This window comes from Saccopteryx bilineata, chromosome 6, assembly GCF_036850765.1.
Source record: "Saccopteryx bilineata isolate mSacBil1 chromosome 6, mSacBil1_pri_phased_curated, whole genome shotgun sequence".
Taxonomy (NCBI): domain Eukaryota; kingdom Metazoa; phylum Chordata; class Mammalia; order Chiroptera; family Emballonuridae; genus Saccopteryx; species Saccopteryx bilineata.
Window position 1 is genome coordinate 47,340,439 of NC_089495.1, and position 20,829 is coordinate 47,361,267.

General features: G+C 35.1%; 1 protein-coding gene across 2 annotated transcripts in view; it reads left to right on the forward strand.

Annotated features, from left to right (window-relative positions):
- FGF14 (fibroblast growth factor 14) overlaps positions 1 to 20,829 on the forward strand; it is a 719,079-nt gene that overhangs the window by 538,623 nt on the left and 159,627 nt on the right. For both annotated transcript variants that reach the window (XM_066234694.1, XM_066234695.1), the window contains exons 2-3: positions 6,675 to 6,785; positions 13,502 to 13,605. In XM_066234694.1, coding sequence (XP_066090791.1) covers positions 6,675 to 6,785; positions 13,502 to 13,605 — 215 coding nt within the window. The remainder of the gene's footprint in view (positions 1 to 6,674; positions 6,786 to 13,501; positions 13,606 to 20,829) is intronic.

Consider the following 20,829-nt stretch of genomic DNA (forward strand, 5'->3'; position numbering starts at 1 on the left):
TGCTTCAATGGAGCCTTGGTTGCAGGAGAAGAAGAGAGAGATAGAAAAGAGAGTGATGAGTGAAGAAGAGATGGGCACTGCCCCTGTGTGCCCTGGCTGGGAATCAAGCCCTGGACTTCCACACACTAGGCAGATGCTCTACCACTGAGGCAACCAGCCAGGACCTGTTATTTTTTAATGCAATATTTTAGTCTTAGTGTCTATGGTCATAAGACTCTGGTAGGCAAATGTGGAGAGACTATTCTGGGCTGTAAAACCAGAAATTAAATTTTAACAGACATGATAATGCATTGAATTGAAGTGGTAGATTGGCAACCATTTTGAAATGGCTGAACCAACTTTTCTAGATATATTAGACTCTCAAAGTAGCCTGGGCTCAATACCTGAAAGAAATTAAATGTCATTCTAAGAAATTAACAAAAAGACATAGCAAATATTCACATACCATTAGTTTTATTTATCATATTTTCTAGTGCTTCAACTCATCCATTTTTCCTCAGCCCTTTGGAAGAGTTCTGAGCATACTTTATTTTTATGATTGAATTATATTATAATTTATGGCTTTGAATAAATTATTCATAATACTATTTTCTGCTACTAAGAGTGCCAAAGTCTATTTAAATCTACCATAGAAATGTATATTTCAAAAGTTGATTTTTACCCTATAAAAAACATGATTTTCCATAGATAACAGAGAACTGACATTCAAGAACCTACAGTGATAACCAATTAGTACCGAAATTTATGTGTGAATAAACATGGCATGCATTTTGTGTATATATTTATATATTTGTTATATAAAACTCCATGCATATTGCACATTTTTTCTATTTAAATAATGATTAAAATGTATACATCATTTTATGGTTAAATCTGATTTCTCTTGTGCCAGTCTTGCACAGTGGATGAAAATAATTTGTGACAGTGACTGATTTAAATGAACCCACTTCTGAGAGAGTGATTGTTTAATTTAAAATGTTGAGTACTTTTTTTCTTTGTATCTGAAAACAGTTGGACTTATTTGCATTTCTTTCCATTCTGAGTGTTGAGGCATGAGGCAAATACTTAGAAGAATTTTTTTCTTGGTATACATGCCCATTAGCTTTTATTATTTCTATTTGAATTAATGTCAGTAAACAGAATAGAGCTTTACATATTTGTTAAATGTTTAGGCACAGAAAATAGAAAATAAAAGAAGAAAAAAACAAGAGAAAATTGAATTATGACAACCTAAGTTTTTAAAATTTTCTTACACAGAGTGGAAATATTAAACACATATGTTTTGGTAGAGAATAAGGAACTTTAGCAAATGGAAATATATTTTGCTGTTTTACATGGCTCGCTCTAATATAGGTGTGGGACTTCAGCTATTTATTCACTCTTTAATTATAAAGTGAAAATTCGAGTTGTAGAAGTTAGGGATATATCAGTATATAGAATACACAATTCTTTTCCTTTAGGGTTTATATTTAACATTTACTAGAAAAATGACACCAAACCTTCCTATCTTATCAATTTAATGAAAAAAGGGAGTATGTACCTCAATATAAGTGCAACTTGCCCAGACTGATTCCTGGCTGTTATGACATTTGTGTGAGATTTTATTGGTCGTTTTCTGTCAACTTTTCCTTCTAGAGTCTGGAAATAATACATGTAAATGCCCATCACATATTAAACTGAAGTTGATATTTACTGTAGAATGAAAAAATGAAAGGTTAGATCCTCCAATATACAGTAGATCTAGAAGCTTAGTTATACCTTTGTTTTGCCTGACTGCACATAACTGATGTGGTTGTTTTATAAGTAAAATTGTATTCCTGTCATTTTCTATGACTGTTTGGTCGCATATCATGGCCATGGATAAAGGTTTGTTCTTTTTTTTCTTTTTTTTTACTTATTGGAAAGAATGACCTCCAGCTATAAATGAGCGCATTGCATAATGGTTAATTTTATAAATAATAAAGTGAAGATTTCACAAATTGTGATCATGCACAAAATGACACTAATAATGTGAATATTTGAAAAAGTAGGGCAGACAATCAGTTATCTAGAGCCATAATGTGAATTTAGCTTATTTGTATAAATGTATGCAATATTATCTGCCAGTACATATGAAATGTTATTTTTACACATTTCTTCTTGTCAAAAGGCATTAATAGTTTTTAATTAAAATTTCATCATTTTTATTATAAAGTTAACATGCCATCATTATAGAAAATTTTTCAGATAATAAAATGTTGAAAAATAACTGTTTCAACCATCAAAATACAGTTATATTTAACATTTTGGGGTCTTCTCTTCCATGTATTTTTCTCTATGGATAGCATTTTTTACATAGTTATGCTCATGTTATATACATATATATTATAACACAAAACATTTTAACACTAAAGATTTATTTTTAAATAAGAAGTTTTAGAAGTACAATTATATGGGCAAAAATCATGAACATTTTTAAGACTATTGTGAATAGAGTCTTGGTTTTCATATTGTTCCAGTTTTCACTTCTACCACCAAAATTATAATTACCTCTTTATCAGAATTCCTCAAATAAATATATACCACACAGTTCCTGTTTATCTAGACCCTGGAGATGTAACTGTGTTCAATATTATACATTTTAGTTTTCTTCTTGAAACTTTCAATCAAGTTTGGAGACAGATATCAATTATAAAATTGCACAAATAAGTGTGGAATTAAAATCCTGACTCAAAAAGCAAAATATTAACCTCTGTTTAATCTCAGTGGTGGGTATATGGATGTAGGTTGCATTGCTTTCTGTGTCTTGGAATATATTAAAAATATTTCAAAATTAAAGAATTTTGATGTTTAAACAATAAGTTTTACCTATAAAAAATGCAGCCATAAAAGTATTCAAGGAGGAATCTGACCTTGTTGGATGTGTTAGGAAAGCGTGTAGAGGAAGTGTTGATGGAGCTGAACTTGGGAAAGAGGAAAAGGAGTTAACTACACAACGATGTATGCATGCGAGTGGAGGTGCACAGATGTACATGGGCGTCTTCATACAGGTGGGGTTATTTGAGACAGGTGATGTTGAATGTAGGAGATTATGGAATATTTGTAGGTGGCCCACAGTGATCCAGGTTGGGCTACAAGCAGGGGATGGTGTGGGAGCAGCAGAAAACAAGGCAAGGCAGATTGAATGGGACCCCACTGCGGCAGGAGTAATTGAGTCAACAGCTAAGAGTTGCTACGTAGTTCTGGATTTGACAGATTGGAACAGGCACAGTGCAGATAGGGAGACCACCTAGGAGACAGATATCAATTATGAAATTATGTACTGCTCGCAGTGAAAATGGGAAAAGGGAACAGAAGGAGGGAATTTGTAAAGACGGTATGTATAGGAATTGGGAATCTCATTAGGTAGAATAAAAAGGCATACATGGTGTTGATCTGTAGGGGAGAGATACTGTTAATACAAGCAGTCATGTCAGTGGTAGAAATACCTTTTGAATGAAGTTGGTGAACATGGGAGATTGAAGTGAAAATGATCCTGGAGGAAGCTTAAACCGAATGAATGTATTAAATTTGCAATCTGGGTGAAGGTTTATATGGATAAAGAGACATATTGGAAATGCAACCAATGGCAAAGTGAAATGGATTCTTTGAGCCTTTCTAACTTCATGTTACTGCTTTACATCACAGATTTATCTATATATATGTATGCAGGATTTGGGTTTAGATGCAAATGTGATTGATCTTTAAACACTTAGTTTATGAAAACAAACCAGATTGGTTCAGTTTTTATTTTAGGGTTTTGGAATGTTTTATTTCAATTGTTCAATTTATAGAAGCTACATAGGGTAGTAGTTAAGTGGGCAGGATCATGTTAAACCCCAGCTTTGCAGTTATTAGTTATGTGCTCCTTGTCAAATTACTTAATTGCCCTATGTCTCCACGCTCTCATCTTCAGAAAGGGCTTCCTACTGAGTAATTCGTGGTGAGGATGAAACAAGTTAGTCCTGTCATGTGCTTAGAGCAGCGCCTGGCACTTCAGAAGAACACAATGTTATTATAGTTTCTAAAAAGAAAACACTAAAGAATGTGAAACTAAATATATAAAAATCAATTTGTCTGTTTCCTTGAAATTAAATGAGAGTTCAAAAAGCACAATTTCATGTTATTTTTCTTTATCAAAAGTGAAGTGTGGTCAAATAGAGGTCTCGGAGCATGGTGCACTATAGGGTCACACATACTACAAGTGGCTGGATTTCCTCCTTTTTAAAGCTGAGTAACATTTCATTGTTAGCGCGTACCCACACAGACACACAGATACACATACAGACACACACACACACACACACACCACAGTTTCTTTATTTATTTACTTGTTGAAGGACACTTGTTTCCATACCTTGCATACTGTGAATCATGATGCAACCCATGAGCATGGGGATACAGATATCTGTTTGAGATCCTCATTTCATTTTCTTCAGTTAAATACCCAGAAGTGAAATTGCTGGATCATATGGTAGTTCCACTTTTAATGTTTTGAAGAACTTTTATACTGTTTTCCTCTGTGACTACACCCATTTACATTCCCACCAACAATGCATGAGCGTTCCCTTTGCTACACATTCCCATCAAATATTTGTTATCTTTTGTTTTGTTTTTTATAATAGAAGAAATATAAAAGAAAGACTCACTGTGTGTGTGTGTGTGTGTGTAGGAGCTTGTGGGGCTTAAGTATCTTCTTACTGCCTTGCCTGACCTAGTTAATTCAAGTTCAGAAGATATAGTAGCTAAAATACGCAATTATTAAAATAAGTGATTCAGAACATAAAGGTTTTGTAGAAATATTGTCGATCTCTAAAGTTCTCTGTTTTCATGGCGATTAAGAATTCCCCCCCTCCTCTGTCATTTTACTTTTGCACTCTTCTTTTCTGTGCTACTGCTTTCAGTGATGAGCAAAAATCTGATGCAGCAAAATGCAGCAAAGAAGTCCTTAGTTCTTAGAGGGCTACTTGCCCAGTCAAGTTTTACTGAATATGGGTGGGCTATGGTGCAAGACTAATTTTTTTTTCACTAATGCATAGCTTAAAATGATGCAATTTTTAAAGTTACATACTACAGAATAAGGAATAAACGTAACACAATCTAATAGTCATTTAGGTGTTTCTTTTCAAAATTGTAGCCTTCTAAAAGCATCTATATTTTAATTTGTTTAATTATACTGATGTTATGGTGCTGTGGTGTTCATACATGATTCTTCAAGTTTTCTATAATATTATAGTGTCTTTGAAAAAAATATGTGTACCACGTAGTCATTATTCAAAGTTATTAGTTTTACAAGATGGACAATAAAACAGGTATTGACATTCCTTTAATTTTTTGAGAACTAAGCAAAAGGCTAAGGATGTTCTGGTTCTAAATAGAATTTTTTGATTTTGGTTTGTTTTTCCATATGTATATATTGTGTTCATCTATTTTGAAAGCCCACAATTTTTCTATCGATTACAAGATGCTAGGTTTCATCATTGTGTAACATCCTACTTGTTCTGATAGCATGCTCAGATTTGCATATTCCATTTAGCACTTTGGAGATGCCAGTTGCCATGGTGAGAATTATGGTGCCCCACACCAAATCTAATAATGAGTTGGGGATGGTCTTTGAAAAGCCGCATGCAAATAATTGTTTTCAAAGGTACAACTGGCTCTTTAGGAAGCATTGGATCCCTAGAGTGGTTATGTTTTCAATGAATCATTAAATGAGGAGTTTCTTACTATATAATTTCCCTCTTTTTTTTTGTAGATGAAAGGAGGGGAGATAGTAAGGCAGACTTCTGAATGTGCCCCGACCAAAATCCCCCTGCAACCTCATTTAGGGTCCCTTTTGTTTTAATAAACTTCCATTGTCTTCTACCTCAACATCTTTAAAGCCAAGAATCAAAGTCCACACCATATAATTTAACTCTCCTGTATAGTTCAATAATGACTAGGATTATCTATTTATATTGTCTGACTTGTCCAGATTGTCGTTAGAGCTGACCTCCTGGGGCAAGTTTGTTATTGGATCTCACCCCAAGTTCAGAAGTCAATTTTCCCATTCTCCTGTGGAGAATGCCGAAGTACCAAAGGTCTTCTCATGCAAATTAGTGTGACCCTTTAGATATCAGGGAAACATTCTCCACATTGAAGCTTTTTCTAAGAATGTCTATCAAAATGTTAGTATGATTTTTTTAAAATATAGGTTTTCACATTTGAGAATTACTTGTTACATTAAATTTTTAAAAATTCATTAAAAACCCTTGAATATGGTTTGTTTGAGACAGAAATTTATAAACCTGTTGTACTGCCTTCTTGAAGGATATTAACTTAAATTATTAAATTATTTAGTTTAAGACTTAACTAATAATTAAACTAATAGATTAAGTAGTCATCATTTTAACTAATAATTTAAATACAAAGCTATTAGTTTTATAAAATAACCTATTTTCTGCAAGCTGACAAATGCCGCTTATGACAGCAATTTCTTCACCTTCTGTGGTTAGTTTGATAAATGCAGGGAACTCTGGGAGACACAAAATACAAGATGCCACTTCTATAAAATGACTTCTTATTTCTGAAAAAGAAAGAAAAAAAAAACAGAAAATATAAAAGAAATTTTATTGTGACACATTGTGAGGCTTATGATAACTATGTTTGCTTTTCAGATCCCCAGCTCAAGGGTATAGTGACCAGGTTATATTGCAGGCAAGGCTACTACTTGCAAATGCACCCCGATGGAGCTCTCGATGGAACCAAGGATGACAGCACTAATTCTAGTAAGTGACAACCTCAGGCCACTAGTTAACACAGTTGGTAGAAGATACGCTATTACTTAAATGACTTTAAAAATACATTTAAAAATATTAAATTATGTTGGCTCACTTTTTACAATGCTACACACTAGAATGAGACATTTATAATTTTACTTGGACCAGAGAGAAGAAAATGTTATAGAGCAACAAAAGAAACTTGTTACTTTAAGATAATTCTGTTAATATTTTAAGTTGATTTTTTAAACAATTGTCATAACTCTCACATTATTGTCACGAAAGTTAAGTAAGTACACTAAATGCATCTGGAAAAGAAGTTGATTACATGTTTATTTTGGAAATATTATTTTTAGCAGGTCTGTGCCTTATTATTGATAATTATGGAATCTAAAGTGCTAAAAAAAATTTTCCAATAATAAAAATTTAATTTTTCAAACTTCTTACATTCATCAAGAAAAATCTCTTTATAGAGAGAATTTGAAGTCTATGTGCCTCTAAACACACTGTAATAGTGTTTAACTAGTTTATAGAATTGAATTTATGATAACAATTTTTGTAAAAACCTCATACCTCCTATTGTATTAATATCTGTCTTCATTTTTCTATTTCTTTATTTATAATTTTACTTTGTATTTTTATTCTGATGTCCCTCTTTGTTCAGTTGTCCATGTTTTTCCTTCCCTATTTTCTGTTTACATGCACATCTGATTCCTTTTAACTTAGCACATCAGTTCTAAAATAAACACACTTTCTACTGCTCAGGAAAATTAGTGAGAAGCAAAAGCTGATTTTATTAGAAATATTTAATAATCTATTAATTACCAGTAGATCAGGAATAAATATGAATCTTTTCACTCATTTATCATCTATTCTTTATAGAACTTCATTCCATAAAAAGAAGGCAGGATTTGAATGCATGTAAACAAATTATAGGTATTTTCTATTTTAAATCCTGGTAATCAAATTTTTATTAACATTGATTCTGAGAGCACCTAATATAATAAAATAGACTATTTTTACATTTGGTGTTACTATATAAAATATCAATATTTTCCCAGCCATTATTTCTTACACTTTGGATATTTCTTTATTTTTCTTTTTCTTTTAACATTTTTTATACTTTCTTCTTTTTTAATTTTTTCTTTTTGCATGTTTATTATTTCATCCTTTTGTATTTAAAAAGTTTTCCCTATCGTATTTTCTCATTGGTTTACTTTTTCTTTACTTCCCTTTTTTTTTTTTTTTTTTTTTTTGTATTTTTCTGATGTTGAAAACGGGGAGGCAGTCAGACTCCTGCATGTGCCCGACCGGGATCCACCCGGCATGCCCACCAGGGGGCAATGCCCTGCCCATCTGGAGCATAGCTCTGCCACAATCAGAGCCATTCTAGCGCCTGAGGCAGAGGCCACAGACCCATCCTCAACACCTGGGCCAACTTTGCTCCAATGGAGCCTTGGTTGCAGGAGGGGAAGAGAGAGACAGAGAGGAAGGAGAGGGGGAGGGGTGGAGAAGGAGATGGGTGCTTCTCCTGTGTGCCCTGGCCGGGAATCGAACCCGGGACTCCTGCGCGCCAGGCCGATGCTCTACCACGGAGCCAACCAGCCAGGGCCGCTTTATTTTCCTTTTTAATTTCAGAAAAGAAAAGTTAAATTAGTTCATACACAGAGAAGAAAAAGGAAGCATTTTTATTATAAGACCAATGTCATTGTTTACCTATTGGGATTTTGATATTAGGTTGAACCTTTTAAAATTATCAGTACTTGACAATCTTTGACCTATAATATAAGTTGATTTCTTCTGGTTCAAACTCAGACTTACATCTGCTCATGGTGTTTGTTTGTTGTTTTTTTGTTTGTTTTGGGTTTTTTAAAATTTTTATTTTTACTTCTTACCCAATCTTTGACAAAGCTGTTCTCTTTTCTTATGTCTTCCTGTTGTGGGGGTCATGAACTTTAGAGATTTATAAGTTCTCATGTCTTCAGTGTTTTCTGATTTTCTTTGGTCAGAATCTAGTAGACTATAGGAACTAGTTTTTCATAACTGATCACTACAAGAGCGACGAAACACTGATTTATCTGACTATGCGCTAATGTCTTCTATTATATGAAACGTTTTAGAAAAAGAAGATAAAATATCTGTATGAAAATGTTGCATAGTTGCACTTCTTGAAAAAATAATTTTCTTCAAATAAAGCTTTTATGAATATTTTTTGTATTTTTCTGAAGCGAGAAATGATGAAGCAGACAGATAGACTCCCGCATGCACCATCAAGGATCCACCCAACATGCCCACCAGGGGCGATGCTCTGCCTGTGTGGGACATTGCTCCGCTGCAACCGGAGCCACTCTAGCATCTGAAGCTGAGGCTATGGAGTCATCCTCAGCACCCGGGCCAACTTTGCTCCAATGGATCCTTGACTGCACTGAGGGAGGGGAAGAGAGAGATAGAGAGAAAGGAGAGAGGGAAAGGTAGAGAAGCAGATGGGTGCTTCTCCTGTGTGCCCTGGCCGGGAATCGAACCCGGGACTTTCACATGCCAGGCCAATGCTCTACTGCTGAGCCAACCAGCCTTTTATGAATTTTTTTCTACCTTCTTCTTTGGTTTTTATAATGCCAAAGAAGTTTTTTTTTTTTTAATGATGCGAATCAATGTCAAATTCAGAATGGTCAAGTACACATTGTCTTTTAAAAGCACATTACTTCAGAGTTAAGTAAGTGTCACAATATTTTCTAAATTGTAAAGCGCAGATGTAGGCATTGTACATATGCACAATTATATCTGGTTATCTGAATAGTATTAAAAACTAAACAGGAAAGCTCATATACTAAATAATACTTGACTTTCTGTTCTTTAAATGTATGGGGCCTCTTTCCTCCTATTATGTAACTGCATTAGAAAGAACAGGATCCCTGGGTAACTCTGAAAATCACCTCATGTCCTCCTAAATACTGACAAGGAACAGTTCTGGCTATGAAGCCCCCATGTAAAAGCAAATCAGAACAAAAACACGGTGCCCAACTCAAGAAACTTAACTTCCTATGCAAAAATCTGGTTTGCAGCTTCTTTTCTTAGAAGTTGAATTGCATTTTTGTGCACTCTGAGCCAGTTAGATTAGTATTGTTACCGTTTCAACATTTGCAAAAACAGCAAAATAATATAAAACAGGGTGAGATACAGATTCTTTCCTCAAAAGACTATAAAAATTGTGCAACTATAAAATTTAATAAAACTTCACAGAATGATAACAGCTTTATAAAAGCAATAAAAATTACTAATTATCTCTCCTTTTGTGTACTGTCATTACCATTTGAATCGAAATATAGAGTTTTTAATGATGCATTTTAAGATTTCTTTTCCTCTGGCTCATTACAGTAGTCTTGTGAATCTTAAGAAAATTGTTAGCGTGGAAAGGTATTCTTTAAATGAGGGCAAGTGAACATTACAGATGCTGACAGACAGGTCTTAATTAGAGCGTTGTCCGTCTGGTTTGAGGAAGGGCGTGATGTAATTATTCAGGTAAGTGTTTCAGGTTTGTGATAATTCTCTGAACATGAAACAAGGATTAGTCATCCATAAGTAGGAAAAATAAGAAGAAATAACCTAAAAGTTGCACTGAGGCCATAACAAACCTGAAGCTTAATCCTTCCAATTGTCGCGATTTGAGTTCACTGCGTACCCCACTACTAAAGATGAAATTACTTAGAACTAGACAAAGACAGAACCACCCTTCTAAACTGCATTTGTCAGAATTTCTAGATGAGTTAAGAAGAGGAAAAAAGCCAGAAAGCAGGTGAATCTGATACCAATGTGCTACCAGGGTTTCCAGCCTGAGATCTAGAAATCTCTGGGAGGAAAAATGGCAAGAAAATGGTTGACGATAAACAATTGTCCTAATAGAGAGAATGCTGCAGCAACTTGCCTGGTTCTCATTGGCGCCTGCATGCCCTGGAAAGATCTTTCGCAAATTGAAGTGAACCCCCAGGTTACTTCATGAGCGCACTTATTTTCAAGGTGTACTTTTTAAAAATTTTTATAGTTTCCCTCTCTCTAACTACAAAACGTCAGCATTACTGTGAACCATGGTATTTGATCAGGAAGTGGTTTTCTTTCCCTCAGTTTGTTCTCAGAGATGCAATGGCTTTTTCTATGCTGCTAAACTCCATTGTTCCAGTTCTCAGACTCAATAGATACTGCAAGCAGAACAGGGCTATAGAAATATCGATATGCTAGTGATGATATCAATATTAAAACTTCATGCAAATTATTTTCTCTCACCTTAGAAAGTCTTCACATAATACCTTGATGTGAAAAAATTGCCAGTAGCTCACAGTGACCACCACCCACAAGCCTTAAGATGGTGGTTCTTATCTTGGCTGTACTTCAGGGTCATTTGAGAAGCTTACAAAAAAAATTTTTTTAATGCCCCATACCCACTTCCTGAGCTTCTGAGTTAGTCTGGGATTGGCATAGCTATTGTAGTTTTAAAGTACAGCCAGGGATTAAAATCACTATTATGTGGAGAATTAAAGTATTCCACAGAATAAGTAAAATAACACAAACATCTTCATTCTTCCTACCCCCCCAAGCTCTGTGATATTGCTTTATAATTATGTAAAATACAAAAAGAATGAAAAAAATATGATGTCTCAATTAATGTGGGGATCTGTGGTTTTAATTAGCACCATGGATCCATCATGGTCAGCTCTGAATGGTATTGAATTTACTTTTTATATTATTTCATAAGTGATAATAACTTGTATTTATAATTTACATCTAAAACAAAATCCTAGAAGAAAAACTCAGGTATTATTTTTTATTATGGTCGTATTAGACTATTTCCTTTGATTTTTTATCTTTCCTATCCCCATTAGTTTATTAGTTTGGTGAATTCATGGTGCTCTTACCTTCTAGAATTATACCATCTGATCTATATCAAATATATGGAACCTAGAAATATCACTGAGGAGATACAATTTATAATAATTAGATTTAAATAGATTAGGTTAGAATAGTTAGCATGGATAGGCACACAATTATGTTTTCTCTACAAAACACTTTTGCACATAAATCAGGAATTATCCTGGTGCCCATCCTTTCAAAGTAGGAAGATGAAACAGTTCAGATGTCCTAGACAAGAGTGAAAATGGCCAATGGTCTTCTTTCACAAAAATGTAATAAAGTTACAATGATACAAGTACCTCATAGTGCTCACCAACTCCACACTTATGTTTAGTATTAAATAATAGAAATAAGCAAACATAAACCTCATTCCTCAGTAGGGCTACCATAAAACCATAGAATCCAATGGAAGACAGTCCAATGTTAGTTTGCATCATGAAAACTAATTACCTACCTAACCATATATATCTCTGGGTATTCTTCTAGGTATGCTTTCTCACAGCCATGGCCAGCCATTTTCCTTTTATCAGTTGTGTAGCATGGACATCTTTGGTTATTGGGATCAGTAACATTATACTTGGAAGAGAAGTTGTAACTTTCTCTACCCTATATTTCAGAGAAAAGATATGCTTGCAAATTAGACAGAACACAATTTATAAAGTCCATTTTTAGCTATGTACTAAGTAGATCCATAAATTGAAGTCACAATTGCCCACATTTTTAAACTATTTGTTTTTTGTGAAATACAATTGATAGCCTAAACCTGAAAGTATTTTATTTAGACATTTACTTTAATATTTTAGTGCTGTGTTGCCTGTCTGGCCTGGTCCTATTGCTTATAATTAGATGTGAATTAAAAAGAATTAAGATGGGAGCAGGCAACCTCACTATAGATAATTAGTAGTTCTCTTATAAATGGATCTATAATAAAATCTCCCAAATCATCACCTTCTCACTAAAAATGATGCTAGAATGCTGAACTGAGCCATCAACATGTGACATGGGCATGGAAAGATGTTAAAAAGACATTAAGATTTTAATAAATTAATATAATATTGCTATTTGCACTATGTGAAAAATCTATGAAAATATGTCTTTGTCCATAAGAGTAGAATCAAAACTTGGAAACATAAATGAATTTTTATGTCTAAGGTGCGTAAAATTGAGCAATTTTCCATCTTCTATTTTAGTTTTCATTTGTAGTTTTATGAAATACTAATAAAGAAAAGTATCTTCCTAAAATGTGCCTTGCATTAGTTCGATTAGTTCTTTATGTATTTTTCACATTACCAGATGCATTCGCATATCTTTTCTGGGCTCTGCTGGCATATCATGTTGGTTCAACAAGAGTCACTGAGTTTTAAAATTACTTTTTTTTAAACTCTGGCCTGTCCTACATTGCAATGATAAAGCAAATCTCCTTCATAAAGACAAGAATAAACAGTCAGCTTGCAGTTTTTAAATTCTTCTCTTTGGGAATCTTCACAGATAATTACTTTTGTTATCAGGTGATGTCGGAGACTGTGATACTAGAAGCATGATGATAGGCCTGATTCTGTTCATTTACCCACCAGCTCTTCAAAATGCTATAGGCAGACTGCTAAGAAGGGCAGTGCTGAAGGTCAAGTGCTAATTTTATTCATAGTAGAAACTTCTTCATTATACAGAGAAATGAAAGTTAATTGGATCTTCTCAGAAAGTTGTAACAAGGATAATGTTTCTTAAATAAAATAAATGTGAGAGAGAGTGAGAGAGGGAGTTGAGTGGTGGCAGCGCTTGTCTTCTCTCTGACCATGTGTGACGGACCATGTTTATCTTCTCAGCACTGTTCAACCTCATACCTGTGGGACTGCGTGTTGTTGCCATCCAGGGAGTGAAGACAGGGTTGTACATAGCCATGAATGGAGAAGGTTACCTCTACCCATCAGTAAGTAACATGCCAAAGTTTTTGGCCCTTCATTCAATGTTTGCAAAATAACAATAGCAGCAATAACGAAATGAGAAAATTTTATGCCTGTTTTTTTCTGTCACTTTTTATCTTTACTACAGTGCTGTAGGAGCTGTTTATCCACTATTCATCAGTGTTTGTGAATAACAGCATATCAAGCAGAAAAGTGATACCACCTCTTAAAATATTTTAATTTATATATTTTAAAAAGTGACTCAGTTCATTGAAAACTGGCAATTTTTTAAGAGTTGATGTTAATATAAATTGTAATTCTATTTAGAAATGCACTTCTCTTAGAGAGTATCTTATAAAAGATTATTATATTAAAAAACAGAGTAAATGTGAATTCTAAAAAGAAAAGAGAAAATTTTGGAGGAAGTAATTCTATTAAAAACAAGGATTCAAAATGTGTAAGCATTTTATTGGGAAAATACTTCTAATGTCAAAATGTATATTGATTTTAGCTCTAAGCATGTCTCCTTGTTTTATGTTAATGTAGATTATGAAATAGGGCACTTTTTCCACCATATAAGCTCTTCTGGAATATTTACTGTTTACAAATAATTTTTATTCAAATGTACTAAATCCATAGATTATTATGCTGTTAGAAATTCTGCCACAGGAACAATAAAGACTTGGATAAAAGTACTTTTTTTATTATCCTTTGAGTAAAATCAATAATATAAAGTCATAGTGCCTCAAAGAAACATGCTCTTATTTTGGTTTACATGCCATTATCATATATATTCTTTAAAACTCTGTTGTTGTTAAATACTAACATAGTATGTATGTTATATGTAAACCTACATATAAACATTATGCACAGGCACACACGCACGCACACAGAACTTAAGCAGAAATATTCTCTGGGGTTTCCCATAAAATTTGAGTTTTTGTTTTTTTTTTTAACAAATCTGGGAAATCCTGTCAAAGAAAATAAAATGTGAGTTGTGAATTGTTTTTTGTGGTGAGCTGGAAAATGCTCTTGTTAATTTGGAACCTTCTTCTGAGTTCCCTGAAGGGTGTTCTTGCACGCAGACCTGAGCCCCACATTATGCAGATTGTATTCTGTTGCATAAGATGAATATTCAACGTACTGCGAGCAAGATCAAACTAGAATTCCCGATCACCCCTTGAGGAAAAATTTGATTCAGATAAAGATTGTTTTCTAAAGATGCCTTTTCTCAGATACAAATCAATTTTATTGATTTGACATTTATTCTGTTCTTTTTGTTTCTCTTCCCCTAAGGAATCTTTGAAATGCTGAAAAAATGATTAGATTCAGTATCTGCCATTGCCTCCAGTCCTTGGTTTCCGCTGATTTGATTACGTTGTTGTGCTCTGGTATATGTGTTGATGTCAGGAGAAATTTAAATGTTTGTTTTACTTTTACTACTGAGAGAGGTGCTTTATATTTTTTTTGTGATGAGATTGTACAAATAAACCATTTATTTAAAGGGAAGAGTATGTGCATTAGCCTAAAATATAAGTAAGTATTGGTTATTTTCGGTGAGATTTAAGGATTGTAGCAAGAATAGAAGAAAAGAAGGCACCAACTGCCTGGTCCAGGCCCATGAATCAGATCTGTTGGCAACAGCACTGGCCCCAGCATTTGTCCCAGTGACAATATCAGGCGTATTCTCTAACCCATTGATTCTCCAGTTTCTTGGCTTCTGGACCACCCTTTTAGTGGTTTGATTCTCTGATTTGAAGATCTTGGTTTTCCCATATTTGGCCCTTTGCTCTGAACCCAGGATCTGGTAAGAGGCACTCTATTCACCCAGCATCTAACCTAAGAGTTCCCCTCTGCCCAGCTAGGGCTGTTGGGCTCCTCAGCCATCTTGTAGGAAAACGACTTAGGTAAAATCAAATGTAATTTTCAGATTTTATTAATACTCCATAAAATGTACTGTTTATTGTGATGGAATAATAATTGAGCTTCAAATATTTTAGTAAAAAGAATGTTTTTCCACATTCACTCATTTATTCCAGAATTAGTTACTGAAAGTCTAGTAAAATAATAATATAACCACACAACATAACAAGCATTCATTATGTAATAATATTTCTATTATTTATAATTTTATTATTTATAAAATTAACTGTTTTGTTACTATAAAATGATAAAAGATAGCATATATATACATATATATAGTACACTCTGTATAGCACTATTTAAGCACTTTATAAATTAGCTCATTTAATCCTTACAGCAACCTATTAAGCAAATACTATTAAAATGATGATACTGATGTACAAAAGGTTTAAGAATCTGTGCAAAGTCACCCAAGTAGGCTATAGAGAAGATGTGATTTGAACTTTGTTAGTCTAACTCATAGCTCTTACATTTTAACTGTTTCACTCTTCAGCATTGCTTTCATGTGCCAGACATTTTCATAATATTGTCTGGCACCTATTCTAATAACAACTTATGAACATATGACGAAGTAATGAAAACCTTTAGGGATTTGATACCTAGGGAAGAAACTTAATTTTCATTATTAAAAGGTAAAATTTGAAACAGTCTGTTTTCTTTAGAAAGTCTCAAATAAAACAATACAAATCATAAAAAATTGTATTTATTCAGGAAATGTTTGATATTAAATATTAGGTGATAAATATTCTTAAAATTTGTTACGTGTAATATTTGAGCTTTAAATTTGAAAACCAGGCCCTGACTAGACAGCTCATTTAGTTAGAGAGTCATTCAAATATGTCAAGGTTGTGAGTTTGATTGCGAGGCAAGGCACATACAAGAATCAACCCATGAATGCAAAATTAAGTGGAACAACAAATCTGTGTTTCTTTCTCTTTCTCTTAAAACAATGAATAAATTTTTTTTAATTAAAAATAAATTTAACAACCAGATGGCTAACCCAAGTAAGAAGTTTTGAACTAGGCAGAGTAAAATTTTTAAAAGAACTCCAGTCAAGCTTAAGTTTAAAGAAAAATGTTAATAAAGATTTAAGTCTGGGAATTGAAGGTATCTGTTCTAAGCTTATGCTCACTTCAAAATGATCAACTTCATGTGTGTGCAGTGCAAAGCAGTGTCTCACGCAGGACCGATTTTATTGAGAATGCAGGCAATGAAACACTCGGGTTGAAGTGAATCCTGTTTCATACAAATCACACTAGTAATTTGACTCAAGGTATTATATTCCTCTATTTGTGTTTTAAGAAGTAACATAATTTCTTGCCATCAAGATAAAGATACTTAACTTGTCAGATAATTCTGCCACTGGGGAACAAAAAAGTTATCTTGACTGAAATGTAAATAATCACATTTCTAATGTCGAAGCTGCTTGTTCTCTGTAGAATCTTTTCTTTAATATGACAGTAGTGATTTCTTTTGTGATCATAATGATTGTAATATGTTACATTAAGATGCATCTCAAGAGTTTCAGTGTCAGATGTGAACAGTTTCCTTGAAGGTAGAATGTAGGCCACAAGGCTGCAGAACAGAAATTGAGAAAGAAATACTGTGTTAAAATATTAGTTTAATAAATGCTCTGGCCAGTGGTGGCGTGGATAGAGCATTGTCCCTGAGCACCGCAGTTGCCCCCTCAATTCTGAGGGTGCCGGCTCTATACCCAACCTTGTCAGTATAAGCCCCAGTCAGGGAACATATGAGAAGTAATCAGTGGCAAAACTAAGTGAAATAATGAGTTGATGTTTCTCTATCTCTCCCACTTCCTCTGTCTTTCTCAAAAAAAAAAATTAGTTTAATATTATGTTTAGGATAATATTTATTTTGATCAACTATAAACTATTGATAGTGCTATGAGGAGCAGTCAAGTTTTTTGTTTGTTTGCTTTTTGTTTTTCCTTTCAAACAACCTGACTTAGAAAGACTAAGAAAATCCTCTAAGCCCTGGCTGGTTGGCTCAGCAGTAGTGCGTCAGCCCAGCATGTGGAAGTCCCAGGTTTGATTCCTAGTCAGGGCACACAGGAGAAGCGTCCATCTGCTTCTCTACCCCTTCCCCCTCTTTTTCCTCTCTGTCTCTCTCTTCTCCTCCTGCAGCCAAGGCTCCACTGGAGCAAAGTTGGCCCTGGCACTGAGGATGGCTCCATGACCTCCACCTCAGGCACTAGAATGGCTCTGGTTGCAGCGGAGCAACGCCCCAGATGGGCAGAGCATAACCCCCTGGTGGGCATGCTGGGTGGATCCCAGTCAGGCACATGCGGGAGTCTGTCTGACTGCCTTCCTGCTTCTAATTTTTAACTTCAGAAAAATACAAAAAAAGAAAAGAAAAGAAAAGAAAATCCTCTGATGTAAATTCTGAACACTAAACAAAAGGTGAAATGAAAGAAAAATACCATTCATCATTTGACCAGACATAAAGAATAATTGAAGTCATGTTGTGTTTCTGATATAAGAAAAGACAGAGATAAAGGGGAAATGGGAAGAAATTTACAATGGGGAGAGTCCTGGCTTTTTTTCCCAGAACATCTGGATTTTGGATCTGACAGCCAATACCTGTGTTACTATGTCCCAGACTCTTGGCTCTCAGTCTCCTCATCTGTAAAAGTGAAGGATTTCCTTGGATGCTTTAAGTTAATATTAGGGATCAAAATTCTGACTTTAGTCTGATTGATTTTTCTGAACGATGAGGTAAAAATTGTACATAAAATGTATAAAGATTCATTATTGCTGTCTTACCACTGTCTGACATTTAGAAGATATTAGTTTCCAAATGGTGTTCTAAATGTTTCTGTAACCTAAATGCAGGAATCTGGGAGGCAGTAAGCCTCGTGTTCTCCTGAAATTAATATTTCACCCAAGTCTCATAACAAAGTGGTCCAAGTATAGAGGAAGATAATCCCTTTTGATGTAGATTTTTAAAATGAATCAAGAGAATGTTCTGGTATTGTGTTTTGCAAATATTAGGGCTTATAGGAATCACCTGAAAAGAGAGGGAAAATGTAGAATCTTTGGATCAACCTCTAGATATTTCAACTCAATAGGCCTAGTGGGAGGTCCAGGAATCTACAATTTAATAAGGATCCCCCTATTTCTCCCACCCGCTTACTTGTGGGTGACTCTAAAGCTCAACAGTTATTAACTAAACAACAAGTATTGTGACCATGGCCAGGAGGGCGATGATGATAGCTTCAGACCAAGTGGTGAGAGGAGAGCTGGGGACAGTGTTAGATGGACTAACCATGCTCAGAAACCAACACGGAGTCAAATGAAACATTTGCTTTTCCTAACTTGATCTACTACTAAGTTGAGGTTCACACTCTTCTAAACTAATGCAGCAGCCCAGAAGCCCTGGAACACCTGGATTCTATCATCTGTGTATGCTGAGATCAAGCCACCCAATAATATACAATGAATGTTTGCATACAGATGAAATGTTCTTTAATTAAAGGGGAAAAAAGATAAATGCTGTGTATTATGCAAAAAGCATTTTCAAGGACTTTAAAGTCATATCTATTTTATGTCAGATTGTCTTCTGATACCACAGTCATATTTCAGAAATATATTCATGAGCCTCTTTCACAAGATAGTCACACGTTCTCTCCTTTGTGCCAGCTGGTGTCTCTTACTGTTGTGCCTTGATTTATGTTGCTGCCCCTCTTCTATTTTTCAAGACCTCCCAGACAGGAGAAACTCAGAGCTCCTTGCCTCATTCCACCATCAATTATATGTCTCCCTACAGAGTTCAAAACTCTAGCAAAATGAGATGCAACAATGTTATTTTCCTCTTGACATTGACACTTGTGTTCACTGTTCAAGTTTGGGCCATAGAAATACAATTGCTTTGTTTTCTTCATGGTGTCACACTTAATTTTCCTCAAAATCTTTCTATTCTTCCCTGGGAATTACTAACATAAAGGTACACACTATCACTCAACTGTGTTGTATTTTTATGCTCATGGAGTATTATGTGTGTTCTTTGCCTATGCCTGGTACCCATCTTGTCTCTGAATAACTTCTATAGACTCCATCCTCATGAAATCACTCACTATTTAACCCAGTGGAGCAGATGGTCACATCCTATCCATTCCTCTCAGTGTTTTTTTCTCTGGGTACCAGACACTGCATGGAGTTAACCAAATACTCCAAGCTACAGGGACCATTACAGGTCTTCAATAACCAAGGGCATTTGAAGACTGTTCTTCCCAAGGGCCAGCCTTTTTTTTTGGGGGGGGCGGGGGGGCAGCCTTTTGTTATGTGATATAACCCCTAGGAAAAGGAAGGCTAAGCAGGATTCCAGGTTCCTCTGAATACAAAGAGTAGACTTTTTTCATTTTTCATTCTGTTTCTCCTCCTCCTCTTCCTCTTCCTCCTACTCCTCCTCCTCTTCCTTCTCCTTCTTCTTCTCCTTCAACAGACGGAGAGACAGATAGACCAGACAGATGGGAAGGGAGAGAGAAGAGAAGCATCAGCTCATAGTTGCATCACTTCAGTTGCTCATTGATTGCTTCTCTTACATGCTTTGACCAGGTGCTACAGCTGAGCCAGTGACCCCTTGCTCAAACCAGAAGCCTTGGGCTTTGAATCAATGACCTTTGGGATCAAGCCTGTAACCATGAGGTTATGTCAATGATCCCACATTCAAGCTGGCAACCCCAGGCTCAAGCTGGTGAGCTCACATTCAAGCCAGTGACCTAGGAACTCAGCACACTCTTTCCTTGTTTCTTCATTTTCTGGTCCTTACTGGGACCAGTGAAGGGGATTCCCCCTTCCATCCTACAGAGCTGTCCACATGGGGAAAAACCCAGTGTACACTCAGCAGGTGCATCTGCAGGGCAGCTCAGAGTTCCCCAACGGGGTGCTTGAAGTCCACCAATTGAAGACATCTTTCCTCCTTGGTTCCCAGCCAATGCACCATATATTTCAGGAATCAAAGGAGGACAAAAACAACCAGACAGCTTGATGAAAGAAGTAAGATTTATTAAAGCTGGCGAAGCACGTGGAATTTGTAGCTCCAAAACACAGGCTCCCCGAGGTTGACTTTCTTACAAGTTATATACCTTTACAGTATCTAAGCAATGTGCATGTGATTTCTTTGTTTAAGGTTTCCCAGGACTCAAGGAGAGGGGAGGGAAAAGTTTCAGTGGGGTCAGCAAGGGGGAAGGAGTTTCTAGATCACTGGCCATAGTTACATACAGATCCTGCTATTCTTGTTTTGTATTGTAACTATGGGATATAGTTAATTTATTAATGGCTGACTTGGTTACCCCTGCTGGCTCCTTT